The sequence below is a fragment of the Rana temporaria genome, chromosome 5 (assembly GCF_905171775.1).
Source record: "Rana temporaria chromosome 5, aRanTem1.1, whole genome shotgun sequence".
Taxonomy (NCBI): domain Eukaryota; kingdom Metazoa; phylum Chordata; class Amphibia; order Anura; family Ranidae; genus Rana; species Rana temporaria.
Genome location: NC_053493.1, coordinates 338,081,350 through 338,097,557, shown reverse-complemented (window position 1 = coordinate 338,097,557; position 16,208 = coordinate 338,081,350). Strand labels below are relative to the sequence as shown.

At 40.5% G+C, this 16,208-nt stretch overlaps 1 protein-coding gene across 3 annotated transcripts in view; it reads left to right on the top strand.

The window, feature by feature from the left end:
- Positions 1-16,208, top strand: part of TRPA1 (transient receptor potential cation channel subfamily A member 1) — a 172,893-nt gene that overhangs the window by 143,855 nt on the left and 12,830 nt on the right. For all 3 annotated transcript variants that reach the window (XM_040354407.1, XM_040354408.1, XM_040354406.1), the window contains 3 exons: positions 8,741-8,923; positions 11,340-11,408; positions 12,585-12,704. In XM_040354407.1, the coding sequence (XP_040210341.1) occupies positions 8,741-8,923; positions 11,340-11,408; positions 12,585-12,704 (372 nt within the window). The remainder of the gene's footprint in view (positions 1-8,740; positions 8,924-11,339; positions 11,409-12,584; positions 12,705-16,208) is intronic.

The window sequence follows — 16,208 nt, the reverse complement described above, 5'->3', positions numbered from 1 at the left end:
CTTGCATCACTTCCTGTAGGTCGCTCCCATCATTCTATGATAGGGCATGTATTACCAGTCTAGCCCACACCTCCCTCATTACTATACAGCCACCTACTTCTTCCCTTCCCTTTCTACCGCTCTGAAAACTGCTGATCCCTCTGCTATGCTTCTGTCCCACTGAACCAAAAAGGGTGCTGGCTGTGCACAGGTGCATTAGATAGAGAAAATTCCTGGACTGCCGCACTCCTTGAAACAATGTCTTTATTCAGCAAAAAAAAATCAAAAACACAAAACAACCAAAACCAGTGAAGTCAAAAAGTAGAGGTGGATAAAAGAAAAAGGGTGGCTGACATGTTTCACATCTTTCGATGCTTAATCGTAGCTAGTGAGCAGTGACAAAAAACTGTTTAAATAGAGGAGGGGAAGAAGGTGAGTGGGGCGTTTCACCAATTAACCCGCAGGTGATCATTATTCAAAAGTCAAAAGAACACTTTAAAACCCTTGATGTGTCACACATGGGGTACGATCGTATGTGAAATAGAAAACATATATATATAAGACAGGAAAGAACCCCATGTGTGAAAACACATATGTGTCATAACCAATATAGTGAAAATAAACATTTTTAAAAGGTGTTTATATACTGTGACATAGAATGTTGCGAAATAAACATAAATAAAAAATTGGTGCAATCGACTCATGTTAATAGTCTAAATGATCATTAGTAGATATCAAGTATAGAGCTTATTAAAATTGCAACATTTAATATATGTAAGTAAAACACAAAATAGAAAGTATAAAAATATGGTGTTTGATTAAAAATAATATATGTGATTATGATACTATGTGCTATACCCTGTCATTCTGGTTTGAGTGCCATTTTAAGGCATTTATATATCTCATAGTACTTTACAAAAAAAGTTTTTGATATTGTATTTGTTCCAAGAGACTTTTTGAGATATGATCAACAAACCAGAAATAACACGTGGTTTGCATCAAGGGCAGAACTCTTTTTCGGCTTCTTCCATTAATAATTTATATTACAGTAGGTTATGAAAACGGCACAAAAGCATGTGCAAAAAATAATAATAATAACAATAACAAATGGGAGGACAAAGAATTGCTTCGGCATTCCCAAAGTTTCAAAAAGTGTCACACTATTGGGATAGTAAATTCTGACCTATAATGGAGGCTATATATGAGAAGAACCTGTAGCCTAAAAATCTCCTGCATAGCCAATCCCTGTGTGGAAAAATGCACTACCCATATTGTAATGATATATTCCGGATGACCGGAGGGAAATATCACCAGGGAAATCCAGACAAAAGGTGTATTGAGTTGTGTGGAAATGCTAAATTCATCTAATAAAAGTGGGACACGTCCCACTCAAAATTTAGCTCCAAAGCGCGTCTGGAATTGAGAATAAAAATCCATCTAACTTCTTGTCTGCACAGTATATTGAATTTGTCCCCGCCCCTGGCTGGTTTTATGATTCTTTCTAATCCCTGTATAACTAGACTGGAGGTGTCCTTTTGGTGAAAGTTGTTTCAGTGTCGTGCGACATTGGTGGCATGATCCTTATCAATGTCGTATAAGTGATCATAGAGGCGATCTCTAAGTCTTCTGGTTGTCCTACCCACATACTGTATAGAGCAAAGTTTGAATGTGATCACGTATACAACATATCGTGTATTGCAATTAATGAAAGAATGTAGCTAGTGCGATTTCCCTGTAGACATGGAGATGACAGTATCCCCTTTTTGAATAAAAGAACAGTATGTGCAGCCATGACTTCCACGTCTAAACGTTCCATTGAAGGATAACCAATTAGTGGAAGTTGACCGGCTACTGAAGAGACTTGGAGATAATAAACTACTAAGGGATGGAGCCTTTCTAGATACAGTGCGGACACCTCCCTTGAGGATTTCACAATAGATGGGATCGTTGGACAGGATTGGAAGATATTTAGTGATGATCTTTTTTACTTTATGGAACTCACTGCTGTACGGAGTGGAAAAAGTAGAAATTAAATTAGAACTATGATCTTTTGAATTTTTTGTGCGACCCTGTCCGTTGGGAGCGATGGGTTTATCTGAGAGCAATTTTTTCCTGGGCACTTCTTTAGCTATTGATAGGCCTCTATTTATTATGGCTCTAAGCTATATGAACGATAATCAGCTCAATTTAAATTTCACTGGTATCTTACATGAAAAATCCATAGAATTTTTGGATGTCACTTTGATGGGCGATAACAATGCAGTGATCTCCAACCTCTATAGGAAACCTAGTGCTGGGAACACCCTCCTACGGGCAGATTCCAGCCATCCGGGACACACCATTAACAGCATCCCGGTTGGTCAATTCTTATGATTGAAGAGGCTCTGTAGCAAAGAATCAGATATTGATCAGGAAGCCATTCACATGTCTAACAGATTTAAGGAGAGAGGTTACTCGAGAGCCATAATAAATAGAGGCCAATCAATAGCTAAAGAAGTGCCCAGGAAAAAATTGCTCTCAGATAAACCCATCGCTCCCAACGGACAGGGTCGCACAAAAAATTCCAAAGATCATAGTTCTAATTTCATTCCTACTTTTTCCACTCCATACAGCAGTGAGTTCCATAAAGTAAAAAAGATCATCACTAAATATCTTCCAATCCTGTCCAACGATCCCATCTATTGTGAAATCCTCAAGGGAGGTGTCCGAACTGTATCTAGAAAGGCTAGATTTTACCGCGATTTTGCCGCGATTTCGGCCGCAATTTAATGTAAATCGCAGGAACTACTTTTTGAAATCGCAGATGCGGCGTCGCACTGATTAGGACAGTGCCATTGCCGACAATTGCCGCCGATTTGAGATGCGATTTGATATGTCAAAGTGCATCTCAAATCGTTCCAAATCGTACCCAGTGTGAACCAGGGCTCAATGGAACATTTAGATGTGGAAGTCATGGCTGCACATACTGTTCTTTTATTCAGAAGGGGGATACTGTCATCTCCATGTCTACAGCGAAATCGCACAAGCTACATTCTTTCATTAATTGCAATACACGATATGTTGTATACATGATCACATGCAAACTTTGCTCTATACAGTATGTGGGTAGGACAACCAGAAGACTTAGAGATCGCCTCTATGATCACTTATACGACATTGATAAGGATCATGCCACCAATGTCGCACGACACTGGAACTTTCACCAAAAGGACACCTCCAGTCTAGTTATCCAGGGATTAGAAAGAATCATAAAACCAGCCAGGGGCGGGGACAAATTCAATATACTGTGCAGACAAGAAGTTAGATGGATTTTTATTCTCAATTCCAGACGCCCTTTGGGGCTAAATTTTGAGTGGGACGTGTCCCACTTTTATTAGATGCATTTAGCATTTCCACACAATTCAATACACCTTTTGTCTGGATTTCCCTGGTGATATTTCCCTCCGGTCATCCTGAATTTATCATTACAATATGGGTAGTGCATTTTTCCACACAGGGATTGGCCATGCAGGAGATTTTTAGGCTACAGGTTCTTCTCATATATATGAAAAGAAAAAATGTTATTGCGCTGATCTAGCTCTCCAAAGAAAGTACTCTCTGGAGATGTGTTATATACTGTGAACTATTTTAGTGCACAAACAACCATATATATGTTTGTGCACTAAAATAGTTCACAGTGTATAACACATCTCCAGAGAGTACTTTCTTTGGAGAGCTAGATCAGCGCAATAACATTTTTTCTTTTCATGCACACCTAATCCCTCTATTGAGGGTTTATACAGTATTGCAGCAGATCACGCACAGTCTCTTTTGCGCCGGTGACACTTAAAATACCTCTTCTCATATATAGCCTCCATTATAGGTCAGAATTTATTATCCCAATAGTGAGACACTTTTTGAAACTTTGGGAATGCCAAAGCAATTCTTTGTCCTCCCATTTGTTATTATTAATATTTTTTGCACATGCTGTTGTGCCGTTTTCATAACCTAATATAAATTATTAATGAAAGATAGACGACAGTGGAGCCGAAAAAGAGTTCTGCCCTTGATGCATACCACGTGTCATTTCTGGTTTGTTGATCATATCTCAAAAAGTCTCTTGGAACAAATACAATATCAATAACCTTTTTTGTAAAGTACTATGAGATATATAAATGCCTTAAAATGGCACTCAAACCAGAATGACAGGGTATAGCACATAGTATCATAATCACATATATACTATTTTTAATCAAACACCATATTTTTATACGTTCTATTTTGTGTTTTACTTACATATATTAAATGTTGCAATTTTAATAAGCTCTATACTTGATATCTACTAATGGTCATTTAGACTATTAACACGAGTCGATTGCACCAATTTTTTATTTATGTTTATTTCACAACATTCTATGTCACAGTATATAAACACCTTTTAAAAATGTTTATTTTCACTATATTGGTTATGACACATATGTGTTTTCACACATGGGGTTCCTTTCTGTCGTATATATATGTTTTCTATTTCACATACGATAGTACCCCATGTGTGACACATCAAGGGTTTTAAAGTGTTCTTTTGACTTTTGATTAATGATCACCTGCAGGTTGATTGGTGAAACGTCCCACTCACCTTCTTCCCCTCCTCTATTTAAACAGTTTTTTGTCACTGCTCACTAGCTACGATTAAGCATTGAAAAATGTGAAACATGTCAGCCACCCTTTTCCTTTTGTCCACCTCTCCTTTTTGACTTCACTGTTTTTGGTTGTTTTGTGTTTTTGAATTTTTTTTGCTGAATAAAGACATTGTTTCAAGGAGTGAGGCAGTCCAGGAATTTTCTCTAATACTTCTTCCGTTAGGTGGCCATACACATTACAATTTGATTGCTCACACTCCATTAGATCTACCATAAGCTATGTAGTTCCTGATTTGATACAATTTGATAGATTGTAAGGTGAGACATACTGTTCTATAGTTCTAGTAAATCTAAATAGTAAGGAAATTGTACAGAGATTGTACAATCAGATTGCATACTGTATGACCATCTTTATACAAGTAAATAGTAGGGAGTGGATGGAGACACTCATTTGTTATGCCCCGCTCACATCTTCACATTGCAGGAACTCACATTCCTGCATGTGTTTTTTTGGAGCGTTTATGCTTGTTACGCACTTTTGTTTATAATGGAGTGTGGTGCGTTTTTTTTTACTTTTTTTACTTTGCTTTTGGTGCGCTTGCAGCAAGTTTCTGAAATGCAAGGCAAAGCATTCATTTTCAGCGCGGTTTGTCATGCATTCAGAAATGCACAAATGTGAATGGAGCCTCATTGTTCTTGTGTAAACACAACAATTTCACTTTCAGACCCCATTCACACCTAGAATAGTGTGCATGTTTTTTTGATTGTTTTTCCTGTGACACACATAAAGCAGCCCATTTCAATGGGCTGTCCTACACATGCCAAAATAACTCATGAGACATTTGGGCGTGTTGCAAAATTCACTTTTTTTTTTACTGTGCGTTACCCGTTATTTCATGGGGCAAAATGTGTGTTTTCTTCTGTGTTTGATGGGCTGTTAACAATTAATGCCACTGAAAGCACAACTACAGTACTTAATTTTAGGTGTATAAAGGTGGCTATATACTATGTACAGATTGTACAATCAGATTATAATCTCCTTTAGATTTACCAAAACTATGGACTAGGAGGACCCACCTATCTATCTATTCACTCTGTATCCAATCAGGCAGGCCCTAGTACTACATCAGGGGTACCCAACCTGCAAGTCGCATATGGCCTCAGAGAGTTTAGCATGCAGACATAGAAAACATAGCATCTGCAGCAACCTACATTGACAAGCCAGACAAATGCATGCATAGAGGGATGCCAGGGATGCTGTGCAAACATAGTTGATGAGTGAAGGGTGTGTGCTAATTAGGACAGCTGGTAAACTCCTTCCTGTGTCTTACTGGTTTCTCCGTCCCAAATCTACATACCAGGAAGTAATGAAGCTTTCTAAAAAAATAAAGCAGTGTCTAAGTTAAGGCCTTGTTCTCAAAATCAAAGAAAGCTTTTATTTTTCTGCAACAGGTATACATTAATGGTATATTGGTACTAGACATGTGCACTGAAATATTTTGTTTCGGAATTTTATTTTCGTCCGAAAAATACATTTATTTAGTTGTTCTCAAAATGTGTTTATATTTATACATTTCCGGTCTAATGCTCCGCCCACAAGCTATAGTAGAACTCTAATGTTGTATGACTAGTAATAATTATATTTATTAATTATTATTACTAGTCAACCAACATTAGAATTCTTCTATAGCCTATGGGCGGAGCATTTCACCATAAATGTCTACTCGCGGCGATCGTATGTTTTTAGCTGCTTCGTGTCTCTGTAATGTTGAATCTTTTCTCTCTATGTCGAATAATCTTTTTTTTTTTTTTTTTTTTTTTTAAAGGTACGTTTTTATTTATTTTCAGTACACAACAGACAACAAACACATATATTGAGCGAACATCGCCCATTCCATTACAAAGATCTGGTAGACATTTTATACATATATAGCAATCCAAAAATCCTATGTCAATTTGTCCAATTAGGACCATTCAGTATGCTAGGGCTTCAGTCAGATTTCAAGGAGCCGGTGGTATGGTGCTCTCAGAGTTAACCCAAGAGCCCCAAACCTTTAAGAATTTTTGTTGGGCACCACCTAGCCTCATACGTCAGCTTGTATAGCGGTATAGCATGGTTAATGGTAGTGATTCAAAAGGCTATGGTGGGCAAGGATTGAGACTTCCAATGGAAGGTTATCGATTTCTTAGCATAAAACAATACTGTCTGCAAAAAGGTTTGCACATTCTAAGGCCTCGTACACACGAAGAGACATGTCCGATGAAAACGGTCCGCGGACCGTTTTCATCGGACATGTCTGCTGGGAGAATTGGGTCTGATGTGTGTACACACCATCAGACCAAATTCCCCGCGGACAGAAAACACGGTGACGTGGCGGCGACGATGACGCGGCGACGTGCGCGAACCCGGAAGTTCAATGCTTCCACGCATGCTTCGAATAACTTTGACGCGTGCACGGGATTTCGGGCCAGCGGACATGTCCGATGAGTCGTACTGACCATCGGACATGTCCCACGGACAGCTTTCCAGCGGACATGTTTCTTAGCATGCTAAGAAACTTTTGTCCGCTGGAAACCTGGCCGCTAGGCCGGAAAATTGCACCTCAGGGGATTGCAGATATTGGGTATCTGTGTTAGGGAGCTAATGAAGGCTGTGACCTCCGACCAGAACTTTCTAATCGGAGCACAGTCCCACATCAAGTGAAAGAATGTGCCATCAGCCATGCCGCATCGGGAGAATAGTGCAGAGGGTAATCTATTTAACTTGTACAGTAAGCATGGTGTAAAGTAGGATCTGTATAGCAATTTAGTCTGTATCACCTTGTCACGGGAAGAAATGACCGAGGGAACCTGAAGGGGAAGAACCTCCAGCCAGATGTCCTCCGTCAGTTCAGGGATGTCAGCTCTCCAGCTATTGGCCACACTGCTGAGCCTATGAGTTGTGGAGTGTAAAGGGGACCCATAGTATGTAGAGACGAATTTGGCGCGAGAGGAGTCAGTCAGTAATCGTTCCAGCGGAGAAAGTTGAACAGTTATATTACGGATGTAGAATAATCTTGGACTAATAGAGTTAAGGTTAGGCACATTCAACCGCAGGTTCGATAGACACAGATCGCTATTGTCATCGTCATGTCGAATCTTCTACCTATATCGAACTGTTGACGCAACGAAAATAAAGCATTTTTTATGTTGGATTTCGGATTCTGCGCGTTAGTTATCATTTGTTAAAATGAACGCAAAAATCACAGAAATTCGGACAAAAATGCATTCGGATGAAAACGAATGCACATGTCTAATTGGTACACAGGAGAGCTGGAATTTAGAAAATAAAAAGGTGAATTTAGCCATAAAGCAGGTGCTTTCCCCTCATCGCTGGTGTAGTTGGTGGTATACTTATTTTCAAAATTAGTCTGATGCCGCGTACAGATGAAAAAAAACGACGTTTTAAATCATGAAATCAAACAACGTTTTTGAAACTTCATTTTCAAAAACGACGTTGCCTACACACCATCGTTTTTTCAAAATGCTCTAGCAAAGCGCGGTTACGTTCACCACTCTTTTCCATTGAAGCTAGCTTCATAACTTGCTTCTGAGCATGCGCGGGTTTAAAAACGTTGTTTTAAACTTCATTTTGCCCACACACTATCATTTAAATTGACACAAAAAACGACGTTTTGAAAAACGACACAAAAAATTCAAGCATGGTCGTTTTTTTGAAGACATAAAACAACGTTTTGCCCACACATGATCATTTTAAATGACGTTTTTTAAAACGTTGGTTTTTTTTCATCACAAAAAACGACCGTCTGTACGCGGCATGAGTCTTGGGAAGGCCAGTATGTTTTTAGGACTCTGACAGCTATGAGAGTGGCAATTTGCACAGAGCTTTGTGACAAATGCTGCAGAACTAGGAAAAGTTTATCAAATCTGCTAATAATGGATGGTATAAATATGGATAGAAGTAAATGATGTAAACTTTCTGAATTGTTGTATTGTTTCTTGACGTCCCTTTCATTTCCTTGTTTTCCTGAGTTCCTGTTTATATTTTTTATGTCAAAACCTAAAACTCAAAACAATACAACTATTTTTTTTCCTATTACAATACAAGACTTCATGGGTTAACTCTGTTTTCTCTTTTTTAGACACCATTCAGCAATCCTTTATTAGCCCTGATGCAGACGTTTACCATGATGCTTGGAGATATTAACTATCACGATGGGTTCCTTGTCCCGTTCCTTGAAAACCAGATAGAAAATCCAGTTTTCACCTTCCTCCATCTGATTGTTTTCACATTGTTAATTCCGATCCTATTGATGAACCTGCTTGTAAGTGACTTGAGATAGTAATTCCATAAGTGAGAATGTGAAAGCTAAAAAAATAACCCCTGCACAATTGGCAATCCTAATTACAATATTTGTATATACGCTGTTGCTTGCACTGACATGTTTCCACACCCTTAATGAGCATTTATCAATAAAGTGCAGTGCAATTTCACTGTGCATAAATGTACAATCACCTTATAGTAATACATATTCCAAATTTAGTGAAAAATATTCAAAATAAACAATATGAGAAAACACGTGCTGTAGATTATACACTTTTCAAAAATAGTATGAATAGATATTTTAAAAGATAATCCCTCCTTGCAATCTTCTGGGACACGTCACAGGTCCTAGAAGATTGCCCAGGCCAATCACATTGCGCTGTGCGGCTCGCACTCGAGCGCCCACAGTAACAATGCCAGCGCAGGGGAGAGGAGCGGGGCTTCGTGCGGCCGCATCGCTAGACCGTGGGACAGGTGAGTGCCTGATTCAGAAAAGTCAGCAGCTACACTTTTTGTAGCTGCTGACTTTTAAATGGGTTGAACTGCGCTTTAAAGGGGTTGTAAAGGTTTATTTTCTAAATAGGTTCCTTTAAGCTAGTGCATTGTTGGTTCACTTACCTTTTCCTTCGATTTCCCTTCTAATTTTTTTGTTTTCTTTGTCTGAATTTCTCACTTCCTGTTCCTCCTCAGTAAGCTGTTCAGTAAGCTGTTCTGGCTGACTAACCACCGCTCAGTTGATGGTGGCAAGTTTACTGAGGAGAAACAGGAAGTAAGAAATTCAGACAAAGAGAAACATTTAGAAGGGAAATTGAAGGAAAATGTAAGTGAACCAACCATGCACTAGCTTAACCACTTCAGCCCCGGACCATTTTGCTGGTCAATGACCGGGCCACTTTTTGCGATTCGGCACTGCGTCGCTTTAACTGACAATTGTGCGGTCATGCGACGTGGCTCCCAAACAAAATGGCATCCTTTTTTTCCCCACAAATAGAGCTTTCTTTTGGTGGTATTTGATCACCTCTGCAGTTTTTATTTTTTGCACTATAAACAAAAATAGAGCGACAATTTTGAAAAAAGATGAATATTTTTTACTTTTTGCTATAATAAATATCCCCCAAAAATATCTAAAAAATATATATTTTTCCTCAGTTTAGGCCGATACGTATTCTTCTACATATTTTTCGTTAAAAAAAAACGCAATAAGCGTTTATTGATTGGTTTGCGCAAAAGTTATAGCTTCTACAATATAGGGGATAGTTTTATGGCATTTTTATTAATATTTTTTTTTACTAGTAATGGCGGCGATCTGCGATTTTTATCGGTACTGCGACCTTATGGCGGACACTTTTGACATATTTTTGGGACCATTGGCATTTTATAGCGATCAGTGCTATAAAAATGCATTGGTTACTGTAAAAATTTCACTGGCAGGGAAGGGGTTAACACTAGGGGCGATCAAAGGGTTAATTATGTTCCCTCATTGTGTTATAACTGAAGGGGGGTGGGACTGACTAGGGGAAATGACAGAGTGCTGTTCATACATTGTATGAACATGCGATCAGTCATTTCTCCCCCTGAAAGTTCTCGCTCTGTAACGAGTGATCGCGAGTGCCCGCCGGGCACTTGCATCGGCACCAGGGGCGAGCAGGGGGCGAACGCGCACCCCTAGTTGCCGTAATGCAAAATCACGTTATATTACGTGATTTTGCGCAGCCGAGCCGACCTGCCTCCGTAAAACTACGGTGGGCGGTCGGCAAGCGGTTAAAGGAACCTATTTAGAAAATAAAAAAACAAACCTTTACAACCCCTTTATACTAATCTTTGGGCTACTTTTCCTGCAAGAGTAAAGGGCATTTAGAGGAGAAAATCAAGCCCCCAGTGTGCATGAGGCCTAAAAAGTGTTATTGTACTGTAATAAATTACACTATCAAATTTTTGGGAAAGAAAAGTAAAATAACATGGAGCTACCCATTAATGGAAATAAGGAAAGAGATTACATTGATCGTATCTAGCATATTTTAAAATCATTGTATTGAAAATGTAAACAGAATCATAAGAGCCGGTTCACACTGGGGCGGCACGACTTCGGGGGCGACTCGGCAAGGCGTCCTGAAGACGACTTCAGAGGCGACTTGCAAAATGACTTCTGTATAGAAGTCAATGCAAGTCACCCCGAGTCGCCCCCAAAGTCGTACAAGAACCTTTTTCTAAGTCGGAGCGACTTGAGTCGCTCCTATTAGAACGGTTCTATTGAATAGGATGGGACGCAACTTGTCAGGCGGCTGAGTCGCCTGCCGAGTCGCTCCAGTGTGAACCGGCTCTAAGTCACTCGTTAAACCAACTACATTCCAAAATAATTGATTGTTTTTTTACGCAAATGCACAATTTCTTCAATGTTGTTTTCATGTACACTACAGATTGGTCTGGCTGTTGGTGATATTGCAGAAGTACAAAGAAATGCAGCACTTAAAAGGATTGCAATGCAGGTAAACGCCTTTTTTTTTAATGTTCTGGTATTCTTTGCAAAGTGAAATGTCGCCACATTCCCTAAGCTCTCAAATTCTCTTGCCAAGTGCAACTTCTCTTGCAAAGTGAACAACCTTTAGTATATCGCACACTTATATCTTTAGCAAAACACATGATTCATTTTAGTTGTAAAAGAGTACCCCTTTTCTTTACTTGAATAACATGATTGTTTCTCTCAAGCTTCTCTTGTGACTAAAAGCCAAAGCAGCCTTGGTCATATGGTCTCTGGCTACTACTTTGGGTCTTTCCTATTGCAGACATTTTGGAGTTTAAGTGATACCCTTTGTTGACTAATGTAAGTTATTAAAGATGCAAGCTTTTGGGATAACTTAGATCCCATCTTCAGTCTTTATATCGTTCTGAAAAATGGTTCCTAAACCAACATATTTCTACGCAAGGTTTTAAGTAAGAACAATGGCATAAACGGCAATGACCGTGCTGTTATTGCTTGCTAAGGATGTGGCGGGTGGAGGCATCTACTGCCATTTATTGTGATTGATGAGGATCTACATCACTGGCCAATGTGATTGCAGATGAAAGTCTTTTTATTTGCTGTTTACTTTTTGTATAATAATACTTTATGCTATACTTTAACATTTTGTTATACTTAAAGAGGCCTTTCAGATTCTGATAAGCCCCCAACCCACAGAACCCCACATCCCTGACCAAGTGGTTGAGGCACTTGTCCTCATAAACATGGGGACAAGGTGCTTTGACAGGGGGATTCCCCTAAGCAAGGTACCCCCCATGTTGACGCATGTGGCCTCCCATCTTCCCTGGTCAGCATGGCTGCATGCTCAGATTAAGGTTCTGGTATGGATTTTTGAGGGTTACCCCATGCATTTTGTTTGCATGAGGTTCTCCCTTAAAATCCGTACCGGATCCCAAGGAAATTTTTTAGCATTTTTTTTTTTAACAAGAAACAGAGCTTGCACGCATATGGCACCCTCTATGTATATATACAGTATAGTAAAATTACAAAATATACATAGTAGGAAAGTTAATACACATTAATAATTTTTACATTAAACTGATTACTTTAATATATACCATATGTCTAAATCTATATTCCCTTTGTGGCATTTTAACATGCATGATTTTGAATTTATCATAGTATTTTGGATTTATTTATATAGGTGAGCCTGCACACAAATCTAGAGAAAAAGCTGCCATACTGGTTTCTGAAGAGGGTGGATGAAATGAATTGCATTGTGTATCCCAATCTTCCAAGAATCTGGGGACATGCTGTGCGTTCAGTAAGTAGTCCAGTGTTCAGTTTTTTTTTTCCCAATAAATCCAAGTTTATTAAAATGTAGAAAAATGGTGTACAGACAATTATATCAATGGGTCAACATTCCCCATACAGTCAATAGCAAAAACAGTTGCTTGTATTCATAGCGACTACATTCCCTTCCGCAGATGTACCCCCTGGCATAAGTAAACTGAAGCAAGCACGTCCCCGATCATGTATAACATAAACCGAAACATTTTGATCGACAGTACCATTCATTAGGTCCCATATGACCCCAACCCTGTTAACCCCCCTCTGGCTCTCTTCGAGGGTCTGCCCCTCTACTCTCAGACAGTACACGTTTCTCCATCTTCCAGCCACCTGTCCCATACATTGGAAAATTTTTGTGGTCTTCCTCTATGCTTATAAATCATTTTCCTGTATGGGAGAATAGCATTCACCTCCCTCTTCCAGTCCCTTAGTGTCGGTGCCACAGGTTGCATCCATACTTTCGCTACTGCCTTTCTAGCTATAAATAACGTTTCACACAGAAATATTGCTTGATATTTTTCTATATCTACATCGGGCAGCAGTCCCAGCAAACACAACTTTGGGTCCATGCCCACTGGGGTTCCCATATTGTCATGGAGGAATTGTGTCACCTGCAACCAGTAAGCCTGTATATCCGAGCAGTGCCATAACATGTGATAAAACGAGCCCTCTTCAGCTGCACACATAGGACACACAGGGCTCCTCGTGGTTTGAAATTTAGCCATTCTCTGCGGTGTAATGTATGCCTGGTGTATTATATACAGTTGGGTTAACCTGTCTGATAGCTTGGGGGATGCAGCCTTAACCCCCTCCAGTATTTCATCCCACTCAGTGCTATCTATGGGGCCCAGCTCCCTCTCCCATTTTTGTTTGGCTACCTGCGCTATCCTGCTGGTCCTGCGCCTCCTGATAACATAGTAACAATTGGACGTGAGTTTAGCCGACTCCTTCCCGAATATCACATCCAGCACTTGTGGGGCGCTCACCTCTATACCTTCCATGCCCATCTGGGCTCTGAGGGCATGCCTGAGCTGCAAATATCTGAAGTGGAGCTGTGGTGGGAGGGAGAACTCCTCCCTTAGTCTGTTGTATGGCTTCGGGCCCGTTGCTGACATGACCTGAGACAAGTATAATATCCCGTACGATGCCCATATGCCGGGATCGGGCACCGTATCTAGCTCCGGCAGGGCATTATTTTTCCATAGCGGGGTGTGGGAGTGTATGTGGCTCCTGCCTTGTTTTTTAAGGCCAACGTCCCACACTTTTTGGTGGTGTGACAGCATGTCCGCCCCGAATCTAGGGGTCTTGCATCCTCCCAGCCCTCTCCTAAAGATTGCCTGCACTGGGGTGTGGAAAGGGCTATCCGGCTTATTACAGACTAGCGATCTATACCTCTGCGATTCAGACGTATTAAAATAGTAGAAGTGAGACAGTTGTGATGCTATATAATAATCTTGTATGTCCGGAAGAGAGCACCCCCCCTCCATATTTGGGTTTTGGAGTATACGCCATGCCAGCTTGTGCCTACCTGAGCCCCATACAAATGAGTTTAAAATAGCCTCAAACTGTTTGAAAATCTTCAGGGGTATGTAGAGGGGAGCATGCCATACCATATATAAAATTTTAGGCAATAGGATCATTTTAATTAGGTTTATTCTGCCCATCACTCCCAGGGGTAGCTTCGCCCACGCCTGCGTTCTAGATTTAATCACTGCAAATAGAGGTTCCACATTCAGAGGGACATAGTCTCTAAGGTTCCTCGTGACCCGCACCCCTAAATACTTAACATCTGCCACCCTCTGCAATGGTAATGCATGTGACACTGCTGGGGGGGGGAACTGATCCAGTGGAAGGATTTTGGACTTCTCCCAATTAATCCGCAGGCCGGAGTATTTTCCCACCTCCTCTATAATATTTAAGGCTGCTCTCAATGAGGGGCCCTGATCCTCCAGGTACAGTATCGTGTCGTCTGCATATAAGCCAATCTTTTCCCATGTGTTTCCCTTCCTGAGGCCCACTACCTCTGAGTTCATTCTAATGGCTATTGCCAACGGCTCGGCCGCCAATGCATATAACAATGGCGACAGGAGTCCAGTGTTCAGTTTAGCTTTTCTAACATTAGGTAAAGTACAAGCTAACAATGGTTGCATGTTGGAGTATTAACCATTTCATCTTTCATACTGTATATATACTCCCCCTTATGGACCAAAGCAGTATTTGCATTTCTGCTATGGGCCTGTTTTATCAGTGGTAGTGTTGTCGTTACTTAATCTCCCTGGCGGTATGATTATGTCAGATTTTTGATGCTGAAAGCAGTACAATTGTTTTGCATGGAAATTTGGCGTTTTATATTGTAGGCCTGTAATTCTTAGAAATAACTCACTTAAATCTGTCCAAACAAGAGTCTAGTAGACAATTAGACATCCCGGGTATGATAACGTTTGAAACACAAAATCATAAATTATAATAAAATAAATAACTATAAATAATTTTCAAAAATTAATATTATAATAATGATACAATTTATTCAATAATGTAATGAACTCAAAAACACTGAAATTTGCTCAGTTGCAGAATTGTCGCTGTCGTCACTTTGAGTGTCTGATGACGAAATTCCCCACAAATCACTATCGCTCAATTCTGCAAGTGTTCTAACTGTTTTCTAGCTGGTCTAAAACCACTTTTGACGTAAAGGGACACTGTTTGGTTGCTATGGACAATCTCCAGTTTCCAGGCAGAAAGAACAGTATTTATAATATAAAAGTGCATGTAGGACACTGGACAAACCACTAGGGACAATAGAAAGGTGAAATAATTTGATACAGTAATGTAATCTGTAAGATTACAGTGTACTGTATGTGTAATGTGTTATAAGGGAAAAACTTGCACGCTACTATGTTCTAATTTGTAGAATGTATGCGAAATGTGTTTTGCACTTTTTGAATTTCCCACTGGGCTCCATCCCCGTGCGTCACTCGCAGGGAACGGAGCCCGGCATACAGTACATCAGGCGTAAAACACAGCAGCCGCACACAGCGGGGAGACATCGCAGGATCCAGGGGACAAGATAAGCTACCGTATTTATCTTGGTATAGCGCGCACCGGCGTATAGCGCGCACCCAGTTCTAGGAGGGAAATTTCCTGAAAAAAAAATTACTTACAGTTTAAATGTCCCTCTTCGGTGTCTTGCCCGGCGTCCATTGGCGGCCTTGTCCGGCATCCGTCTTTGGCCTTCGTGGTGTCCTCCCTGCTTCTCCCACGCTGTCTCCGAGCGCCGCCGCCGACATATACCGAGCGTAGTACACTCGGGTACACTCGGCTAGGCTCGGCCCCTCTCGCAGGGTGTGACCGCGAGCCTAGCCGAGCGTGGCCGAGCCTAGCTGAGTGTACCCGAGTGTACTGCGCTCGGTATATGTCGGCGGCGGCGCTCAGAGACAGGGGATCGGCGTATAACGCGCACCCACGATTTCCCCCTGTT